Below are 17,495 nucleotides of genomic sequence, written 5' to 3'. Positions count from 1 at the left end.
AGTGCAGATGGGGGCCAATTACACTCAACATACATCTCTTAGGTTGACTTAGCTTTCCCATTTTCTTTCTCTTCTTAACTGCGCCGTACAGGTTTTTTGTCAACTTCCCGTCTGCCAAGCAGTACTTCAGCCAATTCAAGCACATGGAGGACCCGCTAGAGATGGAGAGGAGTCCACAGCTGCGTAAACATGGCATGCGGGTCATGGGGGCAATTAATAGTGTGGTGGAGAACATCTACGACTCAGAAAAGGTCTCCTCCGTTCTAGCCTTGGTGGGCAAGGCGCATGCTGTCAAGCACAAAGTCGAACCATTCTACTTTAAGGTAAAGAGAAAGCCAAGTCTTTGTTCATTCATGGATAACAGGGAAATACTTCAAATAGGGCAGATAAAAAGCAGCGATTCTGTGCCGGTTGCCCATTCTGGCCATAGCTGTCAACTTTTCCCTTTTCTTGCGAGGAATCCTATTCAGAATAAGGGAATTTCCCTTAAAAAGGGGGGAAAGTTGACAGCTATGATTCTGGCTAGCTAGTGATTCCACACACACACACACACACACACACCTTTTTTGTTTTTAAATTACATACATCCGTTTGCAAAGGATCAAATTTGCATAAATAAAAATTGAAAAATAAAGTGCATACTTAAACGATGAAGCCCACTCCCACAGGAGGCCGTGATGGCTTTAAAAAAAGGTGTTGAGACCCTGATGTCTTCCCTCCCCTTACGGTTTTGATTTATGGGCTACTTTTAAAATAAGGCTGCTTTTTAAATTGCATTTTAAGCAGTATTTTAAATTGGAGTTTTTTTGTCCCCCCATTATGTTTCCATTGTAATTTTACTGGTGTTAGCTGCCCTTTGGCCGGGGGGGGGGGGCGGGATAAATAAATAAAATTTATTATTATTATTATTATTATTATTATTATTATTATTATTAATGAAGGAGAAGGTCATCAGTGGCTATTAGCCACGTTGGCTCTGCTCTGCTTCCACTGCTAGAGGAATAATGCTTCTGAATGCCAGCTGCTGGAGACCATAGGTGGGGAGAGTGCTCTTATGCTCGGAACTTGCTTGTGGGTTTCTGACAGGTATCTGGCTGGCTTCAGTGAGAACAGGATGCCTGACCTGGTCAACCACTGGCCTGACCCCACAGGCTTTTTTATGTTCTTTTGTCGACAGCCAGGACATTCCATCCTTTCATGAGTTCATCTGAAGACACAATGTGATTGTTTATGTCCACCATTGGGCAAAGTGTGAAATTCTGCAAGACTTTATTTCCCTTGTCGTATTATCAGCGATTGGGAAATGCTAATTCAATGCCAAAAAAAAAAAGCGCGCTGGCATGTGGATGAAGAGGATATCATGTGAACTCCAGGAAAAAGCATACGGGCACAAGTGAGCTCTGAATGCACATTAAACTTTTGTGCAGATGTGGCCTATATAAAATTCTGGCAAATAGGCAGGGGAAATGTATTTTAAGAAATACTTGTATTGCAAAGAGCATGTCTCAATAAGGTATACGTATAGAAAAATGTAATAAATCCAATAATTAAATATAAACATAAAAACTGAAGAAAAACACTTGTAGAAGAAACATAGGACTCAGATAGTACAACACTGCATCAGAAGATACAAATCAAAAACAACTAAGACAAATTCACTGATACAGTCTGTTGTGGGTTCTCAGAAGCATAGGAATTTGGGATAGTCCCAGTTTGTTGATCTAACTCTTTTGGGGTTCCAAAATTCCATTCTAGTTCCAATCATGGAAGAAATTTATAATTATGTTCTGTGGTCATCAGCATTTGATTAAGGTTTCTCTCCACTAACGCTCAGGAGCTATTTCCTTTTTAAATGTTCGCATGGACTTTGGACACTAAATTCTTATTTTCATGCCAGTTGTGCTAGTTTTGAACTGCCCTGCTTTCCTCTACAGAGGTGGTTCCTTCCACTTTGTATACATGGATGTATACATAGATTAAGATGAATTCACTTGAGGTATCAAGGTGGGAGGTATTTGAGAGGCAGAATGGAAGTGAGCCAGAACGATCTATTTGCTCATTTTATTATATTTTGTACATCGCTTTGCAATGTGCGTGCGGAAGGCAATTAATAAATAAACACATTATCAGCAAAACAAATAAGAACCAAACAAGAAATTAAAATGTGGTAAGATGCCCTGGTCAGCAGCATATGGAAGGACAGCATAGACCCCCAATGAAGAAATTGGAATTGCGCTGGCAGGGAGACACAACAAAGATAGATACAAGTTTCTTGTTAGGGGGAAATATGGGGGGCTCTTTCTTAACCTATTACTGCCACTTCTTCTCCTCCCAGATTCTCATTGGTGTCATACTGGAAGTGCTTGCCGAAGACTACGCCAATGAATTCACCTCCCCAGAGGTCCAGAGAGCCTGGGCCAAGATGAAGAGCCTCATCTGCACTCACGTGACTGCCGCGTACAAGGAGGTGGGCTGGGTGCAGTATCCAAACTCCACCATGTGAGCAGACCAGGGAAACAGGGCTGGGGAGGGCTGGGGGTTTCCTCTGAGGCTTTGAGCTCTCACTACATGCCACCCCTCTCTGCGCTCCCAGTAGATTTGTAAGCCTAGGCTCAGTAGTCTTAACGACGAGGATTCTGCCACAGCAATAAGGGGAAGAGGGTAAAGTTGGGAAAACACTTTGTAGTTCAGAGATGATTTCACAATGTGGTCTAACTCGCCTGTGAGCAACCTAATTGCAGAAGATTGAATGTAATCTCGTACCGACTACCCATAAGGCATGCAGTTATCTAAAGAATTCAGAAGTGCTTTGATGCACTCCCAAGGACTGTGAACTGCACATGCTCTGAGGAGTATGATGCTTAACCTTTCATCCTTGGCAGTCCTCATAGGGAGGCTAGCCAGTTTTCTTCACTGTCCCTTCTGATATTTGAACCATTTTAATGAGGGACTCTTTCCATATGTTCTCTGTGCTTCGGCTTTTCCACTGCTGTACAAAATCAGCACTTAGTATAGCACTGGGAACGCACGTCAACAGACTGGGAAGCTGTAGTGCAGCGGTGGCTTTTAGACCCCACCGTTTTGCTATTGATGGCAAGCTGCCAGGATGTCCAAATCCATAAAACAAGAAGGAGTCTTGTGGCACCTTAAGGACAGATTTATTGCAGCATAAACATTTGTGGGCTCCCGTCTGCTTCATCAGCATCATGGCTAGCTCTTGGAAGCTGCCTCAAACTGAGTCAGACCATCGTCCATCTACCACAGTATTGTCTGCACTCAGCGACAGCAGCTCTATAGGATTTCAGGTGGAATCTCTCCCAGTCGTATGTGGAGATGCTGGGAATTGAACTTAGGACATTTTGCATGCAAGGCAGATGTCCCAGCAGTGAGCTATGGCCCTCTTTGATTTCAGTTTGATCCCACAGAGTTGCAGAGCTTCCCAAACTCAGGCATGGTATCACTAAAACATCTTGCAAGGCTTCTACTAATCACAGGCTACCCAGGAGGAAGTGCTGTCTCTGGTCTCTAATTATGAAGAAAGCATATAAATCATACATAGGTTGATTCTAAAATTCTTGAGTTTTCCTCTGATAGATCCCTAGCTCAATATTAAACCATCCTTTCAACAACAGCAAAACTCCTCCTAGCCTGTAAATCATAGATAATAAGGCAGCTCCTGCACGTTGTTGAATCATCCAGCCTCGTCTCTCTCCAAGCCCAGAGATATTTTTGTTCTTCTTCATTGGCGGTGATTTGCTTGCATAATTGTTGAAGCCTGTGATTCACCTCAGCTCTCTGTCTAGGTGGCGAAGAGTGTCAGTTCTGGCCTATTTTCATAAAGAGCTCAGGGATATTAGAAGAGCGTGCTGGGATTCCCTCTCCGATCTTGATTCATACTGGGTTAGAACAAAGGCTTAGTCAGACAGATTGATGCAGAAAGGGATTTGCCAAGGCTCTGGATATTCTCCCAGAGGCAACCCAGCCTCAGCAGTGACTCAGCAGCTCATAGAAGGCAAACTCGGTGTTTAGCCAGGCAAGTATGTAAAGCAGCTGCAGGAATTAGGGACGAAGTTTGTAATGGTGGTGTGTGTCATTCTTTGGCTGATTCCGAGGGAAGGAAATCGCAGGCCAGGAGACTTCCTTCACCAATATCTGTGTAGATGTTGTGCCGTAAGAGAGCAATTGCTGCTGACTAACGACCCAACAGAAGTAAGTCTCTTCTGTTTACCTGTTAACAGAACCAGATGGATGCACAAGACTGCCATTTCCTTAGCAATACAGTGGTACCTCGGGTTACAGACGCTTCAGGTTACAGACTCCGCTAACCCAGAAATATTACCTCGGGTTAAGAACTTTGCTTCAGGATGAGAACAGAAATCGTCGTCCGGTGGCGCGGCGGGAGCTGGAGGCCCCATTGGCTAAAGTGGTGCTTCAGGTTAAGAACAGTTTCAGATTAAGAACGGACCTCCGGAACAAATTAAGTACTTAACCCGAGGTACCACTGTAATAGTGAAGGACTATCTCCCCTCCCCAGGAACAATAAAATGAGCATGCAAGGCATTTCATTGTACTATAATAAGGGTGAGTAACTGCTAGGCTTTAAAGGAAGGGCTCGTCCAAGCATGGTCTGAGAGGTTTTTCATTTGCCCCCCGCCCTGTTTTCCACAGGAAATCTGCTTTTTACTGTTGAATCAGGACAGGCATCATTCTGCAGAAAACCTGGATGACGTTTGTTGTAATTCAGTGGTAAACTGCGGGTTTTCCATGGGGAAAGAGGAGGGATAAGGAGAAGTGTGGATGAGTCCAAAGTCAAAAAGACATCAAGGAAATAAGGTGTTGCTTGTTCTGACAGTTATATAGGAATGGCAAGGATGCCTTGAATGCACACGGACATTGTCACACAAGCAGGAGATACCAAAATAGTGTTTCTGCATCTACTACATCAGTTGGGTTATTATTTCTTGAATAACAATCCTGCAATTCCTTATTCACAGCCAAAGCCAGATTAAGGCTGCAGCCCTGTCTGCACTTACTTGGAAGTAAACAGCACTCAACACAGTAGGACTTACTTCTGAGTTCACATGTTACAAGGTTATGCTACAAAGACGTGTGCAAAGCAGTAATATCTTGGAGAGAATGTACAGAAGAACTGGCTTTTTTTCTCTGTGGAGATAAAGAACCCTTGGTTCTCTCTACCTTTGCCCCAAAATATTTTTGCTTCAGTCCCACCCAGGAGAAAAGGCATATTAATATTAATAATAGATAAGTCATACTGTGTTGAGTGTTGAATATAACCCATAAAGCTAAGGTGCATTTTAATCTGTAATTTTAGTTTATAATATATATTTTTAGCGGTTGTTTTTATTCATATATTGATTTTTTTTAAAAAAAAAACACACCTTGATTTAACCTTGACCTTGATTAACTATTTTAATGACACACACACAGGGTTTTATTTACAGTTGAGTGGCATACAAGTACAAGTTGTTTTATTGTGGGTGTATGTGTTACACACACGCCTGACCAGTGCCAAGGCAAAAACACCAATTACAAAATTTCAAAGCTCTAAACAAGATAAAATGATATAAAATCGCATATACATGAAAAGCAGTTCTGGGGGGTCATTTATCTGTCGGAAAGGAAACCCTTCTTACCCATTATATATTATGTTAATCCTGGGTGCTGAACGTTATATGTTGTATTTTGATTGCTGCTATCCTTTTTGCTTTAAAAGAGAGGCAGTAATCCAAGAATGTGATAAGAAAGTTGCAAATGATATAGGGCTCGTCCACACTGGAATTTACAGTGGTACCTCTGGTTGCGAATGGGATCCGTTCTGGAGGCCCGTTCACAACCTGAAAGGAACACAACCCATGTCTGCGCGGGTCACGATTTGCTGCTTCTGTGCATACGCGTGACGTCATTTTGTACATCTGCACATGTGCGAGCAGCGAAACCCGGAAGTAACCCTTTCCGGTAATTCCGGATCGCCGCAGGATGCAACCTGAAAATGCTCAGCCTGAAGCAAACGTAACATGAGGCATGACTTTACTGTGTATTTGCAGCTATTTGCATTCCCATTTAATTTGTGTAGTCCACATGACTTTACTCTCAAACAACACCAATCTCAATGCTTTTCTTTGTAAATTTGGGTTTACACGATACAAGGATAATCTGATAAATTGCACAAAATTGGGCTCCAAACCACTCCTCTCAGGGTCGCAGATAATTCATTTCTGTATTTCGAGGTTAGCCTTTTCTACCTAGCTATTTGTTTCACACAAGAATAGGGATCTTAACTCTCTTTGCTTGCAAATCTGGAACCTACCAAAAATCCTCATCAACTTTCATACAAATATTGATCTGGATGGATAAAGTAGTAGAGAAGAAAGGTTGTTTACTGTAATTATATCTCTAGCAGCAAAACAGGCAACAGAAGGACAAATGTTTGACGGAATGTCCTTCCAGCAGATTAACTAAGAGTGTGGGGACTGTTCCACTTGCATTAACTTTTGTCCACTGAAAGCGCCTCAAGTGACCTAAGTCCGGCTGACCTTGCACGCTGACACTGACTGCATGGAAACATGGTGCTTGCTTCCAAGGCATCAGCTAATGGAAGTGTGAAGTGTTTCCGCTGACCTGGGTTGCTTCAAGATCAGCTCAAGTCAGAAGGAACCATACCATCAATCTGGTTGGAGTCCTCTGATTTCATCCCCTTTTGCTAGTACAGAAACAAACTGGCTTTCATAGTTACGCTATCAAGGATGCATTATAGACTAAAATGCTCAGAAGGGTTTTGCGCACACAGAAAACACTTCCGCAAATTAATGGACTTGTTCTGTGATGGGAAAATGCACTGGAAAGTTTGTGCTGACGCAACATCTTATAACCTCTCTACAAACAAATCGGGCCGAATGCTCAATAAATAGTCGACGTCATCTAACCTCCCTGCAAACTTTGTGCAAACAAATCAGGATGAATGCTGAACAAACGGGTCATCTGAAGGCAACCTTGAAAATTTAGATCCAGTGTCCAGATTGCAAAGTAGCGGTCCTATAGTGAGCATTCGTCGGTGTCGTATCCCTGGAAGGAAATGGTTCTCTTAGAGGAGCTAGGGCATAGCAGGGAGCAACTGCAGGAAGAGGAAGAGGAAGAAAAAGGCAGCTTTACAATTTCAGCCTGACAAGGGCACTGAGAGGCCAGTGCTAGCTTACATAAAATAGTCTAGTGAGCTGAAGGACATTGAGCCAGAGTAGGCCATGCGCTCCAATTCAGAACGATATGGAAGTCTGTGATAAATGAAGCAATGATATCTGGAAGTGCTCTCTTCTCTCTGAGGCAAAGAGCCAGAAATTCCTAACTTAAGTCATTAACACCATGACTGATTTCAGCCAGCAGTTCTGAGAGAATATTTATGAGAGATTTTGCCTCTCCCAGTTCAGGCAAAAATATGGAGCATGCAGTCTTCAGGGTATTTATGAAGGTTCTGCTGATTTTCTTGAGGGAAGTAAATGCCATCTTTTAATTCTAAGTAAATTTCTAGTCCTCAGGAGATTATTAAAGTAAATTTGACAACTGAATGACATCTGTTCCATAAGCTGTTTTTATTTTTATTTCAAACAGCTTATGAAGAGGAAAATCTGTATTTGGGTGGTATGTCACTGCAGGTGGCAGATGGGTCAAGGGTTCAGATGCCTGAGTGCTCCTTCATCAAAAATTTGTGGAGGACAAGGCTACCAGTGGCTACCAGTCATGATGTCCTTGTATTGCCTCCAGAATCAGAAGCAGCATGCCTCTGAATACCTGTTGCTGGGGTCTGGAGTCCTGTTGTCTTGCCCAGAGGCTTCCCATAGACCTCTTGTTGGCCACTGTGAGTAACAGGATGCTAAGACTAGATAGGCCCTTGGTCTGCCTCCAGCACAGCTCTTCCTATGTTCTTAACAACACAGATTTATCATCTCATTTCTATTCAAATTATAGTAATTATTTCTAAATTTGCACATTAGCAAATGCAAATTTTATGCAAATCTCTGTCCTCCTTTGTCCTCTTATTTTTGGCAATGCATATATTCTATTTCTGCAAATCTCTGCCCTTCTTCTTTTTCTGGCAATGCCTTTCTTCTATTTTGGCAATGTGTAAGTGACCATCACAGCAAACAGAATACTGATGCAGAAGACCCCGCTTTGCCATTTTTATATTCCTATATATGAAAAAAGAATGAAAAGCTGTGTTCAACTGTCCATTTCCCCAGGTTCTGAAGGTGAACTGTTGGATGAGAGCTGTTGTTTCAGCAAGGAAGCAGCTCATGAGTGGGAAATGGAGGCTCCACCCCTTCCTGGCTCTTGGCCAAGCCCTTATCCAGACAAGTGATTCCTGTCTTCCTCCTGAGTAGCTTCACATGCAGCTAGTGGGGCACTTTGGTGTTGGTGCTGAAGCTTCTGCTTGGCTCCTCATCACCTCTGTTCCTGTGACTATGGGAGAGATGGCGGGACATGTCCAGGAACCCTGGCAGCTGGTATGGGAACCTTTAATATTAGGGCAGGGGTATCTGGGTCCATTGGCTGTTCAGAGTCACTGGCAGTGTGGAGATAGTCCTGCTCACCTTGCTCATTCTCTGAGAAAACCTGAACCCTGACAGCAAGCCACCTGGAATTCTAAACATCTTTGCTTAGCTAACGATGGACTCCAGTGCAAATAGGGACTGTCCTTTTCTAGGGTTCTCTGCCACCAGTGAAAAGGCAGAGTTGCAATCTTCAGACGCAAGAACAACTCCTGTACCTCCTTCAAAGACTATCCAATCCAGGCTTATATCAAGAGAATCCATAAAGAACTAAGAGAAGGGCAAAGGATCTCAGCCCAAAACATTATGGGGATTTAGTTGGGAATCTCAGTGTGCTTCTGAACCAACGCCATATTCTCATGGAATATTTGTTTGCACTGCTGAGATGTTTCCAAGAAAAACTGTGGAGTGAAAACCTGTTATAATTCCATCCAAACTCACAGCAGGGATAGAAGGGTTTGAAACAACGGGATATCAAGGATCTCTGCAGGCTCCCTCAAATGTTCACACACAAAGTTTATCTTGACATGTAGGACCTCCAAGACATTTCATCCATCACCCGAGAAGTTATTGACATGTTAAGTTTTAAGTAAAGAGAATATTGAGTGTTGCCAGAAGACTCCTGTAGTTTTTCAGCAGGGTTCCAGAATCCAAGAGTAGCTGAGATTTGGGTACCCATTAGATGTGAGACCCAGCTGTATTTCAGGGGAACAACTGTGTAGGTCTTTCCCATGGAATTAACAACGCACTAGAAGGAGGGGGCTGGTTTTGTGGGAAAGAACTGCCCAATGGGCCCCATGACCAAGTCATTTGAACATTCTTTACGGTATTTATAATTCCAGTTATTTATTAATCGCTTTTCAGGCCAAGCCCTCACAAAGCCATACGCAGAACAACAGAACCTCAGGCAGTGTATGGAACATGGAGTAGATACAGGCAAGAGAGGTACTGAATTAGATCGCCAACATTCTTTAAGGAAATAAGAAAATTGTAAGTTTTTAATACCTTCTTGAATGACAGAACAAATGTGAACTGGAAGAGTTCCACAATTACTGGGCCACTAATGAAAAGACCCTGCCCCATGTGCTTACCAGTCTAACTGACAATACTGGGGGACACACAAGCAGGACCACAGATGAGGTTCTTAGATTATGGGCAGGGTAATATGGCTGCAGGTGTTCCCTTGGGTAATCCAGTACTAAACCATTTAGGGCCTCCAAGGCTTGTGTAAGCATTCTGATATAGCCAAATGCAACTAGCACAAAACTGGTATCATGGGTTCAGACCTTCTGCCCTCTGTTAGCATCCTGGTGGCTGTACCATTTTAAGTTTCTGAGATGGCTTCAAAGCACTGCAAAGTCCATTTCAGTAGTACGGTTTAGCCAGTTTATTTGTGGATAGGCAGCTCCCACATGAGAACATTGAAATTAAACTTAGGAATTCATCACAGATGACCAGTTAGGCACACATAGCAACAACAACATTATCTGTTACTACCTAAACTTGGTGCCTGAAAGACGTCAAGGTCAAGGAATCTCAAAAATTAGGCACATTGGCATCAGAATTAGATAAATAGTCAGGTGGAAAAAATAATTGTAAGCCTGTCAGACTTGACCATTTTGTTTTTTTCTGTTTCTGGCCAAGTTGCTACAGCAAATTCTAGCCTTCAAAAACACATTATAAAAAAATGATAATACTGGTTTATTACTTTACAGACTTAATTGTTACTAAATAGAATCCAGATGTCTACAGCTGCCATCCCTTGTGTATCAACCTAATAAGCAAAACACATGCCACTAGGTTACCACTAAGATAAAACATATGCATGTACAAAAACGTGTTTGTAAGTATTACATTATCAAAATTAAAATTGGGGTTTATATATCTATATAAATATATAGATGGTGAAAATTAAGGACTGTCCTCTTTTCTGTTCTCCTCCCTTTCCAAAGCTGTCTGAAAGACTTAGGACTTATTCACAGATTTATCACGAAAACACAAAAGTTAAACTGAAAAATTGGAATGCATTTTTAAAAAACCCCAATGGAATTAAAAGTAGGGGGGAAGAGCAGAAACGACGAAAAAACCTTGGCTCAAGTTGTGGTACTCCCTTAGCACACACAAAGAGAGACAGCTGCTCCATGTTTCATACAGGTCTAATATCTGGATCCTAAGCCTTTTCTCTCACTCTTTCTCATATCATAAGCAACAGACATTTCAAAATGAAAATTCTTGGAAACCAGATTCCATTTATCTCTTCTGTTTCACTCTGTGCTCGGTAGATAAGTCACAGATTGCATCATGCCATGTTTACTCTGCTTAATGCCTTGCATAGTTCTTGTGGCGTGAATCTAACACACTTTGACTTGAACTAATTGGATTGTCCAAGAACCCATAGGCTGTGATTACTCAAGCAAATTACAGCACTCTCTTTAGTGTTTTAACTGTGCAAAACAAAGTTGGGTTTTCGCTCATTCAGTTCAGCCATGATCAAGGTAGGAACCCTGCACACATAATCCTAGCTAAATTGGAAATTGTAATTGCGGGAAATCTTGGGGAGAAGAAAAGGCTAATGAGTAAACCCTACACAAATCTGGAGTGGACAGTCGGAAGGTGCCTTGTATGCCTCCTCCTTCCAGCAATTCCGGCAGCCAAGCTGGTGCCCAATGTATTGCTCTGCTTTCCTTTGGACCACATTAGTGAGTCCGGGGTGGGGCGTGTCTTGCCATCTGGGCATCCCAGAACCTCCATATACACTGCCCAGGCTTGCATCCCAGAGAGATCATTTCACTGCTGCTAATGCAGCAAAAATAACATGTGAGGCAGCAATTATGAGTTTCCGATCTCTGCAGTCACAGCGGGTGCTGTGATTCTCCACCAGTTTAGCTTCGCCCTCAGAGGCGGACTCCATTGTCTCTCGAGACAGATGGATTCCAACTCTTTGAATTCTCAAATATTTTCCATATATTCCCCACATGCTTCCTGTGTGTCTTTGATGCCCAAAGAGATCTGATCTCAATCTTTGAAATTGACGGTTGACATATGGCAGCATTAGATGAGATGAGAGAAGATTTAGTATTTGGCAGCTCTTATAGAATGGTGTGTCATAATGGGTTTTAAAACTCTCAGCAGCAATTTCTGCCCCAACTCGCCTGCCAACGACTTTCTATGCATCCCTTATAAAACCTCGGCCACTCTTATCAGATTTTGTAACAAATTCTAGGGAGTTCACGATTCACAAATTGGTCAACAGGTCACCTGTTGTTCCCTGATAAGCTGGTTGACTATTGATGGGCACTAGGTACTAGAATCATATTCAACATTTACCCTTGGTATAAGCTTTCGTGTGCATGCACACGAAAGCTTATACCAAGAACAAACTTAGTTGGTCTCTAAGGTGCTACTGGACAATTTATTATTTATTTATTTATTTATTTATTTATTTATTTCGACTGCGTCGGACCAACATGGCTACCTACCTGAATCTAGAACATCTGCCCTGGTTACTGTTTTATTTCTGAGCCCAACTTAAAATACTGATTTTGATCCATTTACTGAGATATGCAGACAACAATTTCACTAGGTTGTCTTCTTCAAAGTGCAATACTTTTTCAGCAAAAGCCTCTGGACTCTGTCATGTCCTTGTGCGTATTATTATTATTACAGTGGTACCTCGGGTTAAGTACTTAATTCATTCTGGAGGTCTGTACTTAACCTGAAACTGTTCTTAACCTGAAGCACCACTTTAGCTAATGGGGCCTCCTGCTGCTGCCGCGCCGCTGGAGCACAATTTCTGTTCTCATCCTGAAGCAAAGTTCTTAACCTGAAGCACTATTTCTGGGTTAGCAGAGTCTGTAACCTGAAGCATATGTAACCCGATGTACCACTGTATTATTATTATTATTATTATTATGTTTTTCTTTCAGCAGACCTTCGGAGATTAGGACTTTTAAGGATATGGCTTGTTCGACTTTTTTCCTTTTTCCCTGTGTGGCTTGATTTGCTTTTACATCTACTTTTATTTATGTTTTTCAGATATGTTAATAATTGATACTGTACAATGTACACTTTTTGAAAACTGTCCAAGCTTAAAAAGTGATACATAGATCTAGTAAGTAAACAAAACACTTAAACAAACAACTACAACTTTAATTTTAGAGTTAAAATGCCAAAAAGTCTGGTACCCCATGAAACTGCTATCCGAAAACTTGAGGGATGCCTGCATTTATTAATTACAGAGCATTTTAATTGTGCAAAGTGCTTAACAATCCGTGTTGCAGAAAATTATAAGCAGATCCCCATTATAGCTTTCCCCTTCTTGATCTTCAGAGCTGAATATTGATCACTCATCATGAATTTATGAATGAAAAAGGTGGCTTCCAAATCAGCTTTCAGTCAGCACTGTCACCTCTGAACAGGTGTTCAGCGCTGTGACTCAATTCCAACAATGCAACTAAAATTACTTACCTGCTGAGACAAATTACTTATCTGAGACATTTCCTCAAAACATCACCTGTACTGAGAAGCTGAAGTATCTTACTTTGTTAGAAATAAGTAGTTAAATAGGTAATCAACTTTTTTAAGAACCCTGCATATGAATACACAAACTGTGATTGTTGACAGCCATCAGGATTGCTAATTTCCAGACTCTGTCTGGCATCCATTGAAAGAGGCTGCCCTTATTGCTTTGCATGGGTTTTCAAAACCCTGTTCCTTTGGTTGGGATATTTTCGCACATTGCAGCTGCATTTAAACAAACAATGAAAAGGTTGGCAGCATTAAAAAATATTAGTAATGTGTTTCCCCCCTCCCCCTCATTTGTTTGCTCTTGTTTGAGGGGTGTTTGCTGCATGATCAAAGGTTTCTTGAGTGCCATTTTTACACAATCCCAGCCAGTCAGGGTTCATGGAGTTCATGTAATGATGTCATAACACCCCCACACCCCCAAAATGCCTGGCAGCCAATGCTTCCTGCACTGACAGGAGTAAAGGTAAAGAGACCCCTGACCATTAGGTCCAGTCGTGACCGACCCTGGGGTTGCAGCGCTCATCTCGCTTTACTGGCCGAGGGAGCCGGCGTACAGCTTCCGGGTCATGTGTCCAGCATGGCTAAGCCACTTCTGGTGAACCAGAGCAGCGCACAGAAATGCCGTTTATCTTCCTGCCGGAGCGGTGCCTATTTATCTACTTGCACTTTGACGTGCTTTCGAACTGCTAGGTTGGCAGGAGCAGGGACCGAGCAATGGGAGCTCACCCCGACTCGGGGATTCGAACCACCGGCCTTCTGATCGGCAAGTCCTGGGCTCTGTGATTTAACTCACAGCGCCACCCACGTCCCTCTAGCCAGGAGTGGCATGTAGCTAACCAGATCAAGCTACATGATGATGCCACAAAGCCAGTTCAAGGTGAGGGCATTTCTTCCTGCCCTTACTCTTAGTGGGCAAATTCTTTTTACCTGTGTTCACTGTCCATCCTCAGTTGCCCAGCGAGGCATCATTATTATTATCATTTACACATATTTGGTTCATTCCTAATTATAGTAGAACCTGCTAAAGCCCATTTCATACAAAGAAGGAGCAGTATGATGGAAATGTAACTCTTTGGTGATGTGTTGTGCGCAGTGGCGTGGTACCTTGTCCGGTGATATTCACCCTGCCTCTGCAAACATATACACACCTTTTCTTGCTCTGCTGAAATCCCTCAGATCTCTATGACACCCTCTGTACATGAACTGCATACTAAACGAAGCATCCTCCATGCACTCTTAACACTGCTTTTTGTTTTCATGAACTGGGACACGGACACAAAAAGGCATAACAAAACATATCCCATGTTGTTGGAAGTATGCATTAAGATCAAAAGAGTTGGAGATAGGGACAGGGCCGTCTTACCCATAGGCTGTAGGGGTTCGGGGCACCCGGGCGGCTGGCTCTCAGAGGCACTAGGCCGAAAGTCCAGGGCCCAAGAGTTGAGTCCGGGAAAGAGCCCGTCTGTCAGTCAGAGCGCCGCGGCGGGCTCTTCTGCTGCAGGTGGCTCTGCGCCACGAGTTCTGGGGCGACTGAGCCAGCGAGACGCTGAGGCGCCGACCGGCCACCTCCGCCCTCCTGCGTGCCTGGGACTGGGCAACCGCGGGGGGTGCCGGATGGATCTTTACACCTCGGCGCTGCATATGCTTAAGACGGCCCTGGATAGGGAACAGCTGAAGCAAGCCTAGAGCAGAATGTGGGTGCTACAGCGTGTTCAGTGACTCCTTAACACTTTGCCAATCTAGCATACAGCATGCTTTGGCTAATTTAGGTTGGTGAAGTACACTTCCCCATAGTGGTTGCAGTCAGTGGACTAGAGGGACTAGTCGAGTCCCCTAAATGTTCCCCTGGTGCCTCCTTCCTAAAGCCTGAGAGGATTCTGCTTGGCTTAGAGAGGGAGGCCAATGCTCCAACAGGGTCCAAGAGCCCTCCGGCCACATAAAGCCCTAAACTGCCTAAATTGGCTCCCAGTATGTTTCCAAGCACAATTCAAAGTGTTGATGCTGACCTTTAAGGCCCTAAACCACCTCAGTCCTGTATATCTGAAGGAGCATCTCCACCCCCATCATTCAGCCCAGACACTGAGGTCCAGCGCCAAGGGCCTTCTGGTGGTTCCCTCCCTGCGAGAAATGAGATAACAGAGAACCAGGCAGAGGGCCTTCTCGGTAGTGGCGCCTACTCCCATCAGATGTCAAAGAAATAAACAACTATCAGACTTTTAGAAGCCCTTTTTAGGGAAGTTTTTAATGTTTGATGTTTTATCATGTTTTTAATATTCTGTTGGGAGCCACCCACAGGGCAGGGTATAAATAAATAAATCTTTACTACTACTACTACTACTACTACTACTACTATTATTATTATTATTAATAATAATAATAATACTCATATCCATGCCTAGAAAGCAGATATAATCAAAAGTGTGGCTGTGAATGTCATGGCAATGTATTAAATAATCCCATGAAAAAATCCATGAAAATCCATTTTAAAAAATTAGAAAAATGAGAACGTGCCAATCATCCCAATATCTTTCTGTGTATTGGGCAAAGTGGGAAATACTGATATTAGATTATATTTCTGAAAAACAAAAGGCTGTAGACTTAGCTGGAGATCCAGGGAAAGGAGTCAGATTATACTTTAGCCCCTCTGGGGTTATGGTCTTGGGGTTCAGTCCTCACCTAACAAGGATGACTCCTCTGATGCTCGTAGAACTCCTTGCATCAAGCAGCAATCTAATTTTGTGGTTTCAAAATTAGCCTCTGCCCCTCCCAGCTCCACTAGACAAGTCATGGCAACCGCCATCTGTTTTCACATGTTATTCATCAGCACCTCAGCTGAAAAAGAAAAGAAAAGAAAGAAAAGAGAAAAAGGAACCCGATTCACCTTTCCTTGCGCCTTGTCCCTTGCAGAAGGGCACTGGGAAGACATGAAAAAGAGGCCTCAGAATGTCAGAGATTTATTTTGTAGGCAGTAACAGATGGGCATGCAAGCAATGTATGTCTCAAAATTCCACGTTAGTACCAGAGAAATCCCTGTGGAACAAAGATCAGAGGAATAGCGTATGCAAGGAGTGAGAATCAGCCCTAGTGCGGCTCACTCACACCCCAGGCTTTACCCATTTGTAGACAGGTCTTGTGAGTGTTCAGAAAGGGAGCCAAGTGCAAATATGCACTAGGAGTTTTGTCACCATCCTGTTTCCCCTTTCAGAGGAATGAGGCTTTTTCCTGCTTCTCAAGAGGTTGCTGTAAAGATCCTGTTTTCCATCTTGTTCCATCTTGTCACAAACACGTGTTGAATCTCTTTCCCCCATGAGGAAGTGTTAACAACATTTGGGCCTTTATAATTTGGGAAGGTAAAGCTAGATATTGATAAAAGAGAGAAATCCCCCCCCCCAATCTCTCATCATACTTGAATCAGGCCATCAAACAAAGCTGAATGTTGGAAGATTTGAGACAGACAATACTTCTTTCCCCAGCACACAGTTAAACTATGGAACTCGTTCCTACAGGAGGCTGCGATGTCCACCAGCTTAAAGGTAAAGGGACCCCTGACCATTAGGTCCAGTCGTGGCCGACTCTGGGGTTGCGGCGCTCATCTCGCTTTATTGACCGAGGGAGCCGGCGTACAGGCTTCTGGGTCATGTGGCCAGCATGACTAAGCCACTTCTGGCGAACCAGAGCAGCGCACAGAAACGCCGTTTGCCTTCCCGCCGGAGCGATACCTATTTATCTACTTGCACTTTGATGTACTTTCGAACTGCTAGGTTAGCAGGAGCAGGGACAGAGCAACGGGAGCTCACCCATCGCGGGGATTCGAACCGCTGACCTTCTGATTGGCAAGTCCTAGGCTCTGTGATTTAACTCACAGCGCCACCCACGTCCCTCTAGCCAGGAGTGGCATGTAGCTAACCAGATCAAGCTACATGATGATGCCACAAAGCCAGATCAGGGTGAGGGCATTGCTTCCTACTCCAAATGGTTTCCAGAGAATGGTAGGGGATGCTTTATCCCATGTTGATGGCCTTTCAGCTGATTCCCTGGTGGCCCGCTGGAATGTGGAGTTAACCAGGGCTATTGACTGTTTGGCTCCGAAGCGCCCTCTCCAATTGCATGGAGCCTGGACAGCCCCGTGGTTTTCCATGGATCTGAGGGCAATGAAACAATCGTTGAGACGGCTAGAGCGCCGGTGGCGGATAACTCATTCCGAATCTGACCGGACACAGGTTAGAGCTCAACGTCGAGCCTACCAAGTGGCGATAGCGACGGCGAAGAAGAATTTCTTCACTGCCTCTATTGCATCTGCAGAAAACAGCAGCAGGAGACTTTTTCAGGTGGTTCACAATTTAGCGGAACCACCTGCAACATCGGGGCCCAGTACGGGCCACATGTTCTCCTGCAATGATTTTGCAA

General features: G+C 43.5%; 1 protein-coding gene across 2 annotated transcripts in view; it reads left to right on the top strand.

The window, feature by feature from the left end:
• The window catches only part of CYGB (cytoglobin), a 66,825-nt gene that overhangs the window by 37,853 nt on the left and 11,477 nt on the right, over positions 1–17,495 (top strand). Inside the window, exons 2-3 of one of the 2 annotated variants that reach the window (XM_053376021.1) lie at positions 92–323; positions 2,336–2,467. In XM_053376021.1, the coding sequence (XP_053231996.1) occupies positions 92–323; positions 2,336–2,467 (364 nt within the window). Of the gene's footprint in view, positions 1–91; positions 324–2,335; positions 2,500–17,495 lie in introns of both variants that reach the window. The other variant, XM_053376020.1, reaches the window with a different exon arrangement.

Source organism: Podarcis raffonei, chromosome 2 (assembly GCF_027172205.1).
Source record: "Podarcis raffonei isolate rPodRaf1 chromosome 2, rPodRaf1.pri, whole genome shotgun sequence".
NCBI lineage: Eukaryota > Metazoa > Chordata > Lepidosauria > Squamata > Lacertidae > Podarcis > Podarcis raffonei.
The sequence above is the reverse complement of the archived record's forward strand: the minus strand, read 5'-3'. Positions and strand labels throughout refer to the sequence as shown.